Source organism: Sardina pilchardus, chromosome 18, assembly GCF_963854185.1.
Source record: "Sardina pilchardus chromosome 18, fSarPil1.1, whole genome shotgun sequence".
NCBI lineage: Eukaryota > Metazoa > Chordata > Actinopteri > Clupeiformes > Clupeidae > Sardina > Sardina pilchardus.
In genome coordinates this window covers 24,658,291-24,673,756 of record NC_085011.1, presented here as the reverse complement: position 1 = coordinate 24,673,756, position 15,466 = coordinate 24,658,291, and the positions used below count along the sequence as shown (strand labels likewise).

At 48.2% G+C, this 15,466-nt stretch overlaps 1 protein-coding gene across 2 annotated transcripts in view; it reads right to left on the bottom strand.

The window, feature by feature from the left end:
- The window catches only part of rin2a (Ras and Rab interactor 2a), a 41,150-nt gene that overhangs the window by 14,116 nt on the left and 11,568 nt on the right, over positions 1–15,466 (bottom strand). For both annotated transcript variants that reach the window (XM_062519458.1, XM_062519459.1), the window contains exons 2-7: positions 15,020–15,138; positions 9,237–9,337; positions 7,183–7,381; positions 6,417–6,534; positions 4,949–5,021; positions 3,209–3,300 (exon numbers count right to left, since the gene is read on the bottom strand). In XM_062519458.1, the coding sequence (XP_062375442.1) occupies positions 3,209–3,300; positions 4,949–5,021; positions 6,417–6,534; positions 7,183–7,381; positions 9,237–9,337; positions 15,020–15,082 (646 nt within the window). In that variant the 5' untranslated portion in view covers positions 15,083–15,138. The remainder of the gene's footprint in view (positions 1–3,208; positions 3,301–4,948; positions 5,022–6,416; positions 6,535–7,182; positions 7,382–9,236; positions 9,338–15,019; positions 15,139–15,466) is intronic.

The window sequence follows — 15,466 nt, the reverse complement described above, 5'->3', positions numbered from 1 at the left end:
CACACACACACACACACACACACTCACTCGCTCGCTCACACTCTCAGTAGGATGAGTCACACACGCATATGTTGAAGTGGGAGGACCTTAGCCTCCATGGCTACATCCTACTCTTCTCTCTCTCTCTCTCCCTCTATTTTTCTCTCTCTTTCCCTCTCCCCCTCTCTTTCGCTCTCTCACTCTCAAATGTTTTCCACTTTAGCATTCCATTTTTGGTTTTGTCTCCTTTCTTGATAAACACATTCGTTCCATTTAAAAAGAAAAAACATCAAATTGTCAAAATTGAATAACTTCAAAACATGACAACTGGTTACTTTGTATCCAGTGTGTGTAAAGGACACACTCAACATTTGAAGTCATGTATCACTTTGGTAGAAAAACACATCATACGACAAAAACAATTGGGGCATGCGAAGTAAAGGCATTTGGTTGAGGTGCACACATCCACAGAACCAATGTATGCATGCAAAGTAAACAAGTGTAATGAAAAAAAAAAAACTGGGTCAAAGGTGCAAATTAAAAATAACTAAAACCTAAACATGCATTCATATTAGTGTGTATTTCCTCTACTATATATGGATGTCACAGTGTTTTTGTAGTTGAAATATGGCTGATATCTTATCTGAACAATAAAACACACCTCACCTGAGCATATCAGAGGGAGTGGTGAGAAAAAGACACACCACGTATATTTCACATGTCTGTGCTTTCGATTTAGATCTCTCTCTCTCTCTCTCTCTCTCTCTCTCTCTCTCTCTATCACACACATTTACCAATCAATGACTAATGATTCAGTCACTGTTCATTTATAGTGCCTTGCTTACTCTGCGAAACCCTGTGTGTCTCTCCTTATCCCCCATCTCTCCTCCTTTTGTTTTCTCTCTCTCTCTCTCTCTCTCTCTCTCTCTCTCTAAACATTTGATCAACTTTTTAAACATTAAACATTTACCTTCACAGACATGCTACATACCCATTACAGTTTAGATTAAATGATATCTCTTTCGTTCACATCCATTCTGGTTCTCTTTCTGGTCCCGCTATGACTCACTCTTGTCTTGTCCTTAGCTCACCCGCCTCATTACGGGTAGAGGGCCTACCAGCATTAGAGCGAGAGTGAAATCAGATCTGCCACTTCTCTATTCCCCCTGTACTGCTCCGGGTGCTCTTCTCTGGAACCCTCGCTGGCATGGAGATTCCGGGCCCAGCCCTGCTAAAGCCCTTCCCCACCCTGCCACGCAGCGCCAGACACCCCCTGGCTGGTTTTAGACGAGCGTTCCCGGGCCAACTATGCAAAGCTTTTTCTGGCAGTCAATCACACACGCACGCACACACACACGCGCGCGCGCACACACACACACACACACACACACACACACACACACACACACACACACACACACACACACACACACACACACACACACACACACACACACACACACACACACACACACACACACACACACACACACACACACACACACACACACACACACACACACACACACACACACACACACACACACACCTTCCTCCAAAAGGCTACAGTCCTCTGGGAGAGTGTATGGCCTTTCTACTCTCACGACCCGGGAAAGATCAGTAATCGATGCCACTTTCCCCATGGGACAGAAAACCCAAAACCCAGGTTGGTAAGGTGACCGAAGCTTCAGCTGTCCGATCCGGTGTGTTCCAACCCACCCCCACCCCCCCCACTTTCATGCTCCGCAAACAAACATTCCCTCCCCCGCGCTTGGCAGTGCACAACAGGGCGGCGTCCATTTGGACAAAGCCGAGTTTACGCAACTGGGAGTGCGACCGTAGCGCCACATAGATCCAACAAAAGGCACGGGATCCAGGGACGCTTCGGAGTCGGGTGTTCCCCCCCTCTCAGATGAGAGAGAGAAAAGGCTCACGTTTCCTTTTGGATGCTCCACAAGGCAAACCTTGATCTCGTGGGAAGGGGCATCTCCAGAGTGTCCCATGTGACTCTGATATGAAACGCTTTTAATGACAGGGTTGCGTAAGCCTGGCGTTTTGGGGGGTAAAAAAGGGGGGGGGGGGGTAGTCCAAGATTGGAGGGTGTCTAGGGGTCTTCGGGTGTCTTCATATTGCAATTAGCTTTTGAAGTTGCCTCCCATAGAGACATATCATTTCTGTGAGCAGTGCCACGTAGACACACAGGACCTTTCATCAGGTATTCAGTCAATCTAATGACGTCAGGACAGAAACTGTATACACCATTGGACGTCACTAGGAACAACACAACAACATGATTATTTAGATGCTCTCCAACAGTTGCTGGAGCACAGAGTCTGTATTGTCTTTACTAGCCTCGAAAACCATTGCTAAGAAACTTGAGGTCACAGTATATAGGCATACTTGTTGAGTGAGCCACTTCAAACCCGTATGCTCCCAGTGCATTCACATGAAACACAGACGACGGCATTCGATCCCTTTGTAGGTCGTGAATAAAGCGTCTGTAGGGGAAATGTCAGCGTACGGTGGAACGTGGGTCCAATACGTCCACCTCGCATGCACAAACAGCAGCATTGTCCGGCCAACATGGGCTTTTCCAGAACGTTTCTCTCTCTACTGTCCAGACGGCCAACAGACTAACAATCCATGGCGGCAGACAGAGGATACTTTTATCCTGTTCGAGCAGAGTCTCAGTGAAGTCAATGTGTAACCGAAAACCATAACGGTAATATGACCCTGGTAATTTCTGGTTTGGTTGTTTGCTGACAAACTATTCACCAGATTGTCTGAAATGAATCGTGACAGCCAACTTTGCAATCAAACCTGAAGCGGATTCCAAAACATTTCTGAATCTCCAAGACTGACCGAATGACTCAAGCCTTAAGTCTTCATGTCCTGCATGACATTACTCACTATCAGAGCCCTCTTATGTTGAATGTGACAGCCCCCGGTTTAGAGGCCTTCAGCACACGGTCTGGCAGCTCGGGCAGTGCTACCGGCTATCTCTGGCCTCACTGACTCAGCCAGAGCTCTTTCACTGTGTCTGGTCAGGCTGGCCAGATCTGGGCCTCTAAGTCAGCTCTGTGGAATGGCTGACTCATGATTCACCATGAAGCACGCAAGTGTCGCTCACAATCCATTTCATTTAGAGGGTGACTACAGCAACATTAACCCCAGATCACATGGATGGCTGATCCATTTGACAGGGAACGGGACACGCTTGCTCACTCACCTATTCCCAGCTTTGCTACAGCCTCCAGATCAGTGGGGGACCTGGCTGTGGAGATGGCCTCAGGCAACTTGAGGGTGAAAGGAAGGACATCTCTAAAAAGACAGGAAGAGAACAGCAAATATCAAAGTTAAAATCAAAATTGCTCTCAAATTGAATATGAACCTGCCTAGTGCTGAGGTCTGTGTTTGATGCAGATAAAGTGGAGAGGGTTTTTCACCATCTGGGTTTAGGGAGAAGAAAACACAAAGGCGGGGGAGACAGAACTGAGGCCCAGCTCTGAATCATGGCATAGCACAGGCATGAGGCTCACTAACAGAGGGCTGCTTGTGGCCAATGTTTGTGCATGGGCTTGATTTTAATACGGCACGAGAGGGAGATGGAGAAAGGGAGGGAGAGAGAGGGAGAGGGAGAGAGAGAGAAAGAGATTAGCAGAATGGACAGGCACAACTGGAAAAAGAATGTGGTGGAGTTAGAGGCTCAGCATACAGGAGGAAAGGAGAGAGAGGAAGCACATGATGGACAAAAAGAAGGAGAGATAACAACAGAGAAACAGAGAAATGCAATTTCTCCAAGAGAGAGAGATTTACTGTAGCACTTGCTGTTTGAATAAGTCTTCACATCTTTACAGTATAGCAAAACAATGCATGAGAACGTCCAGAGAGAGGGAGAGATGCAGGGTGGGTGGAGAGGGGGTAAAATGGGAGATGGGTGGTGGGTGTAGAGGGGGTTAGAGGGGAGATGGGGGGTGGGTGGAGAAGGGTGAGAGGGAGATGTGGGATGGGTGGAGTGGGGGTGTGAGGGTGCATGCAAGAGAGGGATGACAGAGAAGCAGCAAGCCCTGCCATCAGTGAGAGCTCCTGTCAGACCCTGGCGTTCAATCACCCTGGGGACAGTGTCACATCCCAAAACACTCTGCATTCCTTACCAGACACACACACACACACACACAAAACAAAAGGAATCGTCTGCCCAATGCTGCCTGACAGTGGTAAAACATGTAAGCAACGACAGTATACTTGGCACAACTCACAATAAACTGGTTTTGGACACACATACGCACACACACACACATACACAAGCACACTCATCACGTTTATGGAACACATATTTCACATGCTGCTTTATGGTTGTTCCTGTTGTCAGCAAGGCACTGTTTTTCCACTCACACACTTCCCTCCTCGACCCCAAGGCTTCGCACTTCACCCTGCATTGTGTGCAAGCCTCTGCCGTGCTGGCGTGCCATGCGTACAACACAAACCCAATGTGCTTCACATTAGGCCCAATTAGACCTAATGCACAGTTTGGAGCCAATTCAGTTTACGAGACCTTTGCGCCTCAGATTTCTAGTCCCAGATTGGAATGTATACAACAAACACAACTGGCATGCAACGCGAACACGGCCCATGCATGCCACCGTCGACCCAGTGGTGAGGATTAGCCTATGCTAACGCGCTGGCGTTCTTCATCAACACTTCTCCGCATGCAAACAGCCCTGTGGCCCTAAACACATTCGGTTCAAAAGCAACAGACATGGCTGTTTCCATTAGTGCTGTCAAAACAGAGATTTGGGGGGGTTAGGCTGGGGTGGTGGTGGCTGGTGTTTATGTGCTGACGGCTCTGTGTGCTTGTCCACTGCTAAACAAGTCCCCCTGTCGGAGCGTGTTACTGCCGAGCTGCGGGCTGGACCTGGCCATGTGGCGGGCAGCTGTGGAGGGGTGGCTGTTGTTTGCAGACTCTTACCTGCTGATGCAGCAGAAGGCGACCAGGCGGAACAGGTCTGCAAAGCTGATCCCCGACCCCTCCAGTGAGAAGGCTGCGTGAACGAGAGAGAGAGGGAGAGAGAGGGAGATAAAGGGGTAGAGAGGGAGAGAGGGATAGAGGGAGAGAGGGAGGGAGAGGAGAAAGAATTTAAAATACGGAGCCGTGTCTAATGAGCCAGAACAATAGCTGGACAGATCGGAGCTTGCTGGGGGGTGGGGGGGTCTAAGGAAAGGCATGTGCTCACACCACAACAACAACACAGCTGACAGCTCCGCCCTGGAGTCAACATGCCACAACCCGCTAGAGAGCGAGCGAGAGACAGAGACAAGCGAGGGAGAGAGAAAGAGAGACAGAGAGAGAGACAGAGAGAGAGAGAGAGCTGCTGTAATATCACCCAGATGGAGAGAAAGAGCAGAGAGCGAGAGAGAAGAGGAGAGAGAGAGAGAGATAGAGAGGAGTGAATGAGTAGAAGAAACAAAACAGTTGGAGGAAAAAGTCGGAGAAAAGCGGAAAGCGAGGGAGACAGAGGGAGTGAGTAAGACAGAGGAGAAGAAGAGAGAGAGAGAGAATAATAGAAAACACAGTGGAGAGGGGAAGTAAGGGAAGTGGGTTAACTAGATCCAGATGTGGCCATCTGGAGCCAGGCCCGACGAGCCGATCCCTGTTGTGCTTGTCTCCCTACATCTGTCTCTCTGCACTCTATTGGTCATGTCTGTGTGGGGGCGGACTGAGTGGAGCGAGCAGCACTGCTGACTGTGGAGCGTGTCGGCCCGCTGTGCAGCTGCGAGGGCCAGCACTAAGGGGACGCTTCTGGGCTTTGGGCTTTAAGACCGGTCAGCGGGGCAGCACCATCTCCGGTGCCTGGCACGTGGAAACTAAGTCCCTGGGGGGGCACTGTGGGTTTCTACACACACACACACACACACACACACACATACACACACACACAAAACCCTTCAGTCATCTGTCCTGACAAGCCTGGGTCTAATGCAGTCTCAATTAGCTTGCCGATTAGAATGCCGAAAGGCTAAGAAAGCATTTTTATTGTTTAAAACGTTTAAATACGGTATCTTTCACCTTTGCAGATATGAGGAAACGTCATTCATATGAAGGTTCATACTGTTACTGCCAACAAGATCTGGCCTGGCCAACAACTGTTTCTGTGTCAATCTGTCACAATAGGATAAAGCATGTTGACTTACGCAGGAAGATTAAACCACCTCTCTGCGTCAACAAACAGCCTGGCAGTGGTCTTCCTTGTTCAGGAAATAGGCCAGCACTGCGGCTTACGCCGAGAACAAAGGCACAGGAAATGGAAGCACTCGTTCCAGGGACTTAACACAAAGTTCAGCAAATAAACGTCCCGGAGCCGACGGCGGGCTCCGGGAGGTCAGCGTGGCCCCTTGCAAGCGGCTGCTGTGCGGCTGTGAAGGACACAGATACCTACTGTACTGGCTCTCCTTGATGGGGAAGTCCCGCACGGCCTCCTCGTCACCGCCGCTGGCCTCCATGCGCAGAGAGATCACCTTCCGCTGCTGCCTCTGAGACTTCCGCACCAGGAACGTCTGAGGTGGGCAAAACACACAACCGGACCGGTCATCCTCCCACCTGATATCAACTGCTTTCGTTAGAGTGGGAGCCAGTGTGTGTGTGTGTGTGTGTGTGTGTGTGATATTTTAAAAGCTAGTGTATGGGGCATATTTAGTAGCTAGTGTGTGTGGGGGATATTTTAACAGCTAGAGTGTGTGGGGCATATTTAGTAGTTAGTGTGTGTGGGGGATATTTACTGTGTGTGTGTGGGGGGGGGGTATTTAGAAGCTAGTATGTGTGTGTGTGGGGCATGAAACCACAGATTACCTGCTTAGAGATAAAATAGCTACAAGACAACCCACAGCATTACGACTGATATTACACTACTGAGCTATTAACATACAGCATACTGTGCTGGCTGACATCCAAATCTGGTGGGGAATTTGATGACAGAAGTCCAGAACACAAATGAATTGCAGACTTACTGCACCAAGAGCCTGCATCACTGTTCTAAATACAACGGGTAGGCCTATACATACGGTATATAACTTTTGTGAGACTGCAGACTGCTGACTGTAATGTCAAATGTAACAGAATATGAAGTTACTGAGTCCACTGTGCCGCTAGTAGAATTTGACATGTGTCTGTGTGCGGAGCATGTGTGCAGTGGCCAAATGTCTTACCCCTGGTGGCTGCGGCAGCAGGATACGTCTGGCCTCGTCGTCTCCCAGCGAGAGCTGCAGCCAGACGGCGTGTGTCTGCGTCAGCCGGTCCAGCACGCTGAGGCGTCTGCGCAGCGAGTCGTAGCCGGAGTCCCGCGCCCCGCCGGCGCCCGCACAGTCGGCCGCCTGCAGGAAGAGCCCGCTCACCTCGTTCTCCAGCCTGCACAGAGACACACGGACACCACGCGCGTGTCTTTTAACGCAATGCTTAGGAACGCATTTCACCGGGGGTCCATTCAAGCACAGAAACAAGGTCCTGGAGCAAACAGAATGAACTGCCATGGAACAACAACCACAGAAAAAAACTATCATCTCGAGGGCTGAGAACCAAAGGGGCGTAAGTGACATTTCACCAACTTTACAGGAGAGCCAAAACAAATCTAACTGCTTCTATATGTTCACAGTTAAAGACCTTTGGTTTTTGTTCAATAACTATATATTTAGAAATATTTTACTTCTATAATTGTGTCAGCTAGGAGAGCTCATCAAGAGCTTTCAGGTGATATATATAACAGAATTTTGACCAAAATGTCACTTACGCCCCTTTGGTTCTCAGCCCTCGATCTGTACTCTTCTTCATTCGGTAGCAGCAACTCACGGCACAAATGTTTGATGTTGCCCCTTCATATTACATTATTGCGCACAAGGCTGGGAGAACGGCAGCAGCTCAGTGACAAGCTGTGGTCTGCCGAGAGGAGTACTGTACCATTAGGTATAGGCAACGGAGAGAATCATGCAATAGAGATAGCAGCTTGCATCACTCACTCAGTCACTTCATTGAGGTGAGGCAGATTTTTATCACAGTTTGTAGGCCTACTGAGCCTCAAAAACTTGCGTGCCATCACATTGACACCTTCACACCTTGCACACACACTATTACCACTGGCCCATATTCCGCTAATACCCCCTTGTACACACTGATTAGACAGCATACACACACGCACACAGACAACAGTCACCTCCAGGGAGCACAGGACACTAAACTTCCAAAGAGTACTTGACCCGTTTCTAGGCCAGGGACCTGTAGCTGCGTCCTGTTGGGAGCAGTGTGAAGAGGGGGTGACCGGAGCAGTGTGCAATGATTTGTGCTCTGCGTTTGGTCTTAACTGTTGAGGTTGGATAGGCCGGGGGTGGATAGCCCAATTATTTTCAATGCAGTTTGGGTGACGCATTTGAATGGGTTGGAGTGCGTCCTTGTACAACCGTAGGTGGTGACGAGGGGCAATGGAAAGTGCTGTGAGTTTGCGGAATAAAGAACATTCCAGAGCACCTGGGCCAGCAGAGTCACAGTAAGCTGATTCACAAAGAGTCTACGAGAACATATACATCAGGTGATGCAACGGGAAGATAGCTAGATAGATAGCTAGATAGTGATAGCAAGTGTTAGATAGTGATAGCAAGTGTTAATTCTAATGAACTTGTCACCATTTCCTTTAAGTCTCCTCGCCTACACTTCCTCAAAATTGGCAAAAGTCTTGCGACAGACATGATCCGAGTATCACAGATATCAGATTCCAGTTAGCAAAACATCAGACATGCGTCACCATGAAAATGTATCGGGAAGTAGGGCCACATCACTCCCATCACACACACATCACACATGACATCTATTCCACCTACTGGTAGAACATGCACACTGCAACTGGGGATAGTGTTTATTTATTAACTAAGCTAATTTAAGGATTATATTAAAATATTACACATGACAATAATAATATCTCAATATTCCTCATGCATGCATAATGCCACAGTACATCTCAAACAGTAATACTGGTTGCTTTAAAGTTTTCTGCAGCACCTTAAAGCATTAATCACCATTTGGGTATTCTACATACTAATGTCTGAAACTCTTGAAGCACACCATAGTTAGATATAAAAGTGTCAAAACACCATGACATCAAACACTACCACAACTACAGTAGGTCCATGACAGGTGTTGACGTGTGTGAGAGTGTGTGGCGTGTAGGAGGAGCAGGGTGACCAGGGTGACCAGGATGACCGGGAGGAGTTCTTACCCTCTCAGCACGGTCGTCTCGGGCTCCCTGTCCACCGGCGCCGCTGGCGGCGCCATCTCCTGCTTCAGCTCAGAGATCTCCGACGAGAAAGTGTCGATCAGCTGTTGCAGAGACACATGAGATACAATCAATGAATACAGAATCAATATCATGACAACAGACATCACAGAACAACTGAAAATGAGAGAAAGAGAGAGAGAGTGATAGAGATCCCTTAAGGACATTCAAAAAGAGTTTACCTTTGACACAGATGTTATTAGCAAGCAGACAAATAAAGAGAACGAGACGGGGTGAAAGAGGCACGCAAAGAAAAACAAAAATGGCAACGCAAACATCCCTAAACGCACAGAAACTCTGTCATCTATTGCGACAATGAGAAGAAACTAGCTGTCTGTTAAACAGAAACTGACTTTGTGTGTGTATGTGTGTATGTGTGTGTGTGTGTGTGTGTGTGTGTGTGTGTGTGTGTGTGTGTGTGTGTGTGTGTGTGTGTGTGTGTATGTATGTGTGCATGCAGATGTTTGCTGTTCACATTTCTCTGTGAGGCCATTGGACATGCTTTATGCCGACTCAGCTGGGAGACTGTTAGTCACATCCACGCTCCTGACTTCTCCTTTACGGCCACATAGCCCTCCCCACACGCATACCGCAGAAATGGAAACTGAAAATGGCTATTTACACCCATGCATTCAAAACAATGCATAATAATGCAATAATGCAATCATTGCTCATACATGTATGAACACACAATACACCTGTATATGATGCAGTTCAAAAACAATTAGCTATAGTTGTTAACTATTAATCAAAGCAAAACCTACTCACAATATAATTGCAATTGTCAAATGAATACTAGCGGAAAACTAAACCGAACAAGAAAAAACAGAACGGCTAATGGTGTACCTAAGACAATGGGAGGGTCTATATCACATGACGTCTCCTTTGTGAAGAAATATGTTTGTATGTTTTAGCAATGAACATGTAAGCTTATTACACAACGGGGGGAAATCCTGTCTTTCACAAGGCTTAGCCATTTACATCTTCCCATTCCATAAGAGACACCAGTCATATCCTCATACACCGATGACGCACTGACCATGACAGGTGACTGGCTGAAGAAGACGTATGAATGTATGCAGACATGTGCAGTGCTCACATCCACCCACACACACACACACACACACACACACACACACACACACACACACACACACACACACACAAAACAAAAGGAATTGTTCGCCCAGTGCTGCCGAACAGTAGTATAACATATAAACAATGAGAGTACACTTTGCATAACTCACAATAAACTGGTTTGGTGAGACCCAGCTGATGACAAGTGCATGCAATGCATGTCGTCTGAATGGTGGACAATGGGGACATCCACTCAGCTCTTATCAATGTAGCCCATTTACCCTGCTGGTCACCAGCAGCAGACTCACACTGGGCCATGGGCAAGAGCTCTGGGACAAAGCCCAGGCTTCTGACTCACTTGCAGTGATAGTGTGTTGTGAGGGCACCTTGTTATAAAGCAATGGTAGAGTGCATGGGCATTTTTTCTACACATTAGGGCTGAAACTAACAATAATTTTCAGCAGATTTATTGACTAATCAATTCAGTGTTTGGTCTAAATAGTGAAAAATAATGTTGATCAGCGTTGCCTTGAGCCCACAATAATGCACTCCCATCTTGTTTTGTCCCCATGCTAAGGTAAAATCCAAGTCTAGGAAACTGTATCCAGAGAATTTTCCCTCTGGTTATTTATTTAAAAGTTGACAGTTAATCAGGTTGCACAACAAGATAAAGTATGTTATGATGGGTTTTACTGGTTTCATTGGAGTTCTGCAGATGACCAGAAGATGTCAGTGTTTGACATAGCCCAATCATTGATGTTCCTTCCTTTTTGTGTTTATCACAATGAATTTAATATTTTCTGCAGAAAATGAAATAGTCCCATTGAACTCAAGGATCTGTGAATGCACTGCTTAGAAAACAAAGCACCACTGTCAGACAATGGTCTGTTAGGCTCCAATTTAGAGACTGCTGTCTTTCACCAAGTCGCACACATCCACTCACCATCCTCCTCTCACAAACACAAACTCATTGTCTTTCTCACTGTCTGATCTATCTTCCACAGTCTTTCCCCCTATACTGGCTCTTTTGACATCCACTCTTCCTCAGTCTTTCCCCCTATACTGGCTCTTTTGACAGCCACTCTTCCTCAGTCTTTCCCCCTATACTGGCTCTTTTGTGTTCCTTGTACGCCAGCGTTTTCCACTCACGTTTCTGAGGCTTGTTGGTCTAACCCCATCTGAGCGCACGTCAGCGAGCCACAATAACAATGTAGGCCCCTGCCTCGCTCACTCACTCACTCAACACCACTCGTAGCTAGGAGCAGTGGTGCCCATTTGATCCATGAGACAACACACACCCACCCACCCAAACACATCCACACACACACACTAAAACACCCACACGCATACAGTCTCAAGCTCAAGTGTCGTGGGAGAAACTGTTCCAACACTCTGGCCACAGTCAAGACACACACACACACACACACACATACATACACACACACACACACACACACACACACACACAGCTCAAGTGTTCGTCGGCCAGGCCTTAGTCACGACACCGGTCATTTTCATCATCAGTCTTCCACTTACAGTAATAGCCACATGGCTGAAGTCACTCCCGATTAGAGCAGGCATAAAATAACCCCTTTCACACTGAGACCATTAGCCATGCCCCATTGAGATGCTGAATGGACTGCTTGAGAAATCTGTTTTATTAAAGAAAATAATTTCAGAGCTTATCGCCTCTGTGTAGCTCACAGCAGTGGTGCCAGGAACAGAAGCCTGAGTGTATGAGTGTGACTAACACTAGGCTATTAAGAAGCAGGCCACTTCTTGCTTAATTAGGGTGACAAAGTAATGGCACAGGCAGCGAACCTGACATTTTGACTGCAATAGACTAAATAAAATGTCACCTCCCGGAGAGAGAGAGAGAGAGAGAGAGAGAGAGAGAGAGAGAGAGAGAGAGAGAGAGAGAGAGAGAGAGATAGCGGAAGAGAGAGAGAATGCGAGAGAGAGAGAGAGAGGACGACAAAAATCCTGTCTGGCACAGTAGTAAGTCGTGCGTCGCTCAACAGACTATCATTTACCATGTGATGAGACAACCAGACAGTGCTGCACACACACACACACACACCCTGCCTGGAGTGGAGATGACCGGGCAGTCAGGACGCGTGGGCTACAAATCAGACGTTAATAAAGCACCAAACAAAACCTCCACTCGCTTCTTACGTAACCACGCCGATAAACCTCTCTGGGCCTGGCACGGGTCCCCTCAGCATCAAACAGCTTTAGCCATTCAGCTAAATGCCGCTCGGTGCTCGCTGTGCCTGCCTGCGATGGCCTTTTATAAGGGAAAGTTGTGGCAACTGGGCTGGTCCGGGCTTCCTGGCAGGCCGCTGGTGAGCGGCGAGTCGTGTCTGGCGCTGACGACGTCGCTCTCTGTAAAAGGCCCGACGTGGATCCAAGAGCTGCGCTCATCTGGGCAAGAGCTTAATGAGCGAGCGGGCCTCCTCCACTCACTCAGACGTACACAACACGGACGCCGCAAAAAGGAAGAGAAGGAAGGGGGGGGAAAAAACCCTAAGCTGGTCAGTAGGAAAGTATGTGTTCAGACTCCTCGCGACCAGCCTTTAACTGGGTACAAGGTGTTCAAGCATTCAGTCTAAAGACGGAGAGGGGGAGGGTGGGAGAGACAGAGAGAGAGAGAGAGAGAGAGAGAGAGAGAGAGAGAGAGAGAGAGAGAGAGAGAGAGAGAGAGAGAGAGAGAGAGAGAGAGAGAGAAAGAAAGAGAGAGAGTGAGTGAGGAGTAAAGTTGGGGAGAGAGAGAGGCAGAGAGAAATGTAAGAAGATAGATAGATAGTAAGTAACAGTGCATAGAGAACCAATGTCATAAGATGGATTTAAATAGCTAAGTAAAGTAAAGTACAGTCAAGTAAGTAAGTTACAAAAGTACAGTGATGACGACATGCTACTCCAGCTGTAGCTTCCCACAAACCAGTTAAGCAACAGCAGTATGCAAATCCACTAATAAGTCCTTCCATTGTACATACAAATCAGTCCACAACTGTTACTAAGAGAGAGAGCCTCAGGAGTGGTCCAGTGTCTCTCTGGCTACTGGCTGTCCAGTGTTAGCCTGTGTACAGTGACACGGGGGAGATGTTGGTGCTCCGTCTATTCAGTCCATTCAGGCCGAGTGAAAGGGAGCACTGTGACGCCTCGCTGGAGCTTTCTGCTCAACTTGGCTGACTGAAAACAAACCTGCGTGAGGCTAACGGGAGTGTTAGCATCAGAATGACACCAGGCAACCCCCCCATCTATTTCCCCCCAGCACAATGAGGGCTTGGCAGGCCCTGTGATAAAGACATGGCTGTCTTGTGGCTGCCGCAGGTGAGAGGGGCTCTTAAAAGACTCCCGTAATGGCCTGTCGGCTTTCCTGCCACTCGAGCCAAACGACCTCGGGTGACCTGGGCACACTCGTCACTCGTGTCACGATGACGGTGAGGATGACACCCAACTCATTATGTGGCGGGTCTCAGAACCATGTGTTCCAGAGAGCGCGAGGTGACATAATGACAGTTAAGTGCCGCAGATGGCTCATTGTTGTCAAAGCACTACGCCAGAGAGCTATTACTGAGGTTTGGCCACGCGGCGTTCTGTAATTAGACACATATATATACACACACACACACACACACACACACACACACACACACACACACACACACACACCACACGCACACACACACACACACACACACACACACACACACACACACACACTCAATCATACTCAAATGCAGGAAGTGAACAAATACACATACACACACATTTCAAAACTCATACTAAAACAACAAATCGAGTAGAACAGACCAAACCAAAACACTCAAAAAAACACAGAAACTCACATATTAAACACAGACACAAACACAGCCTCACACTCATTCGCATTTCTCTCTCTCGCACACACACACTTGATTTATGCCTGAGGGAGGAGAGAGAGGGGGGAACATGAGCCTGTGGTGCAGGCTTTGAAGTGTCTCTCGGGCCCCTGCCAGGGCAGCTCCTCGTTGGCTCGGGGCCCGGGCCCCAGACAAAGGGCCGACAGTGGGAACGGATCCTCCTCTCGGCCCGCCCGGCGCAGCACCTCCGAGGAGCGGGGCGGCCGTGACCGGCCTCCTTTTGATGCCGCCGCCGCCGCCGCCGCTAGATAGAGAGCTCCATGACTTCATGGCTGAAAGGCAGCGTCCTTATCAGGAAGGAGCTCTCTCTGTGGGGGCCGTGTGCTATCTGGCGCTGGATTTATGGGGTAGCTCATTCGGGCGAAAAGAAGCGATTCCTCGTAAATTTGATAAGGCGGATTGGGTTACGTTCCCTGTTCTGATGGGTAGGAGTGATACATGACCAGTGAATTGGGACAGAAAGCTGGTAGACAGATGGGCCAAGACACATGAGCACATCCAGGTATCGAACATGGGAGGAGAAACAACAGAGTAGAGGGGGAGACTGTTGGACTCAGTAACCCGGAGAAAGAACAGATAGAGTCAGACCATTACAGGCAGATGGCCGACTGAACTCTAAACTGAACACACACACACACACACACACACACAGAGAGAGAGAGAGAGAGAGAGAGAGAGAGAGAGAGAGAGAGAGAGAGAGAGAGAGAAAGAAAGAGAGAGACAGAGAGAGAGAGACTCTCTTACCTTGAAGAAGCTGCCGCTCCTGTCCATCTGACAGGGCTGGCAGGGCAGCGTGCTGGCAGACATACTGCGGTGTGCTCCTCACTCGTCTGCGACTGCACGCGTCTGCGTCTGCTGAGCCACTGTGAATAACACACACACACACACACACACACACACACACACACACACACACACACACACACACACACAAACACACACACACACACACACAGAGAGACAGACAGCAGAGTCAGACAGGGCCTGGTGGAGGAAATTCCATCCCCATTCCACCATGACTGGACCAGGAACCAGAGCCCAAAACTCAAACAAGAGCTTTTTAATCTCTCTCTCTCTCTCTCTCTCTCTCTCTCTTTCTTCTCTTTCTGTGTTATTTAACTACCTCAAAGTGCTAAATCTGCTCTCTCAGCAACTTCACCAATCACTCCATTAAAGAAAACAACTCATTAC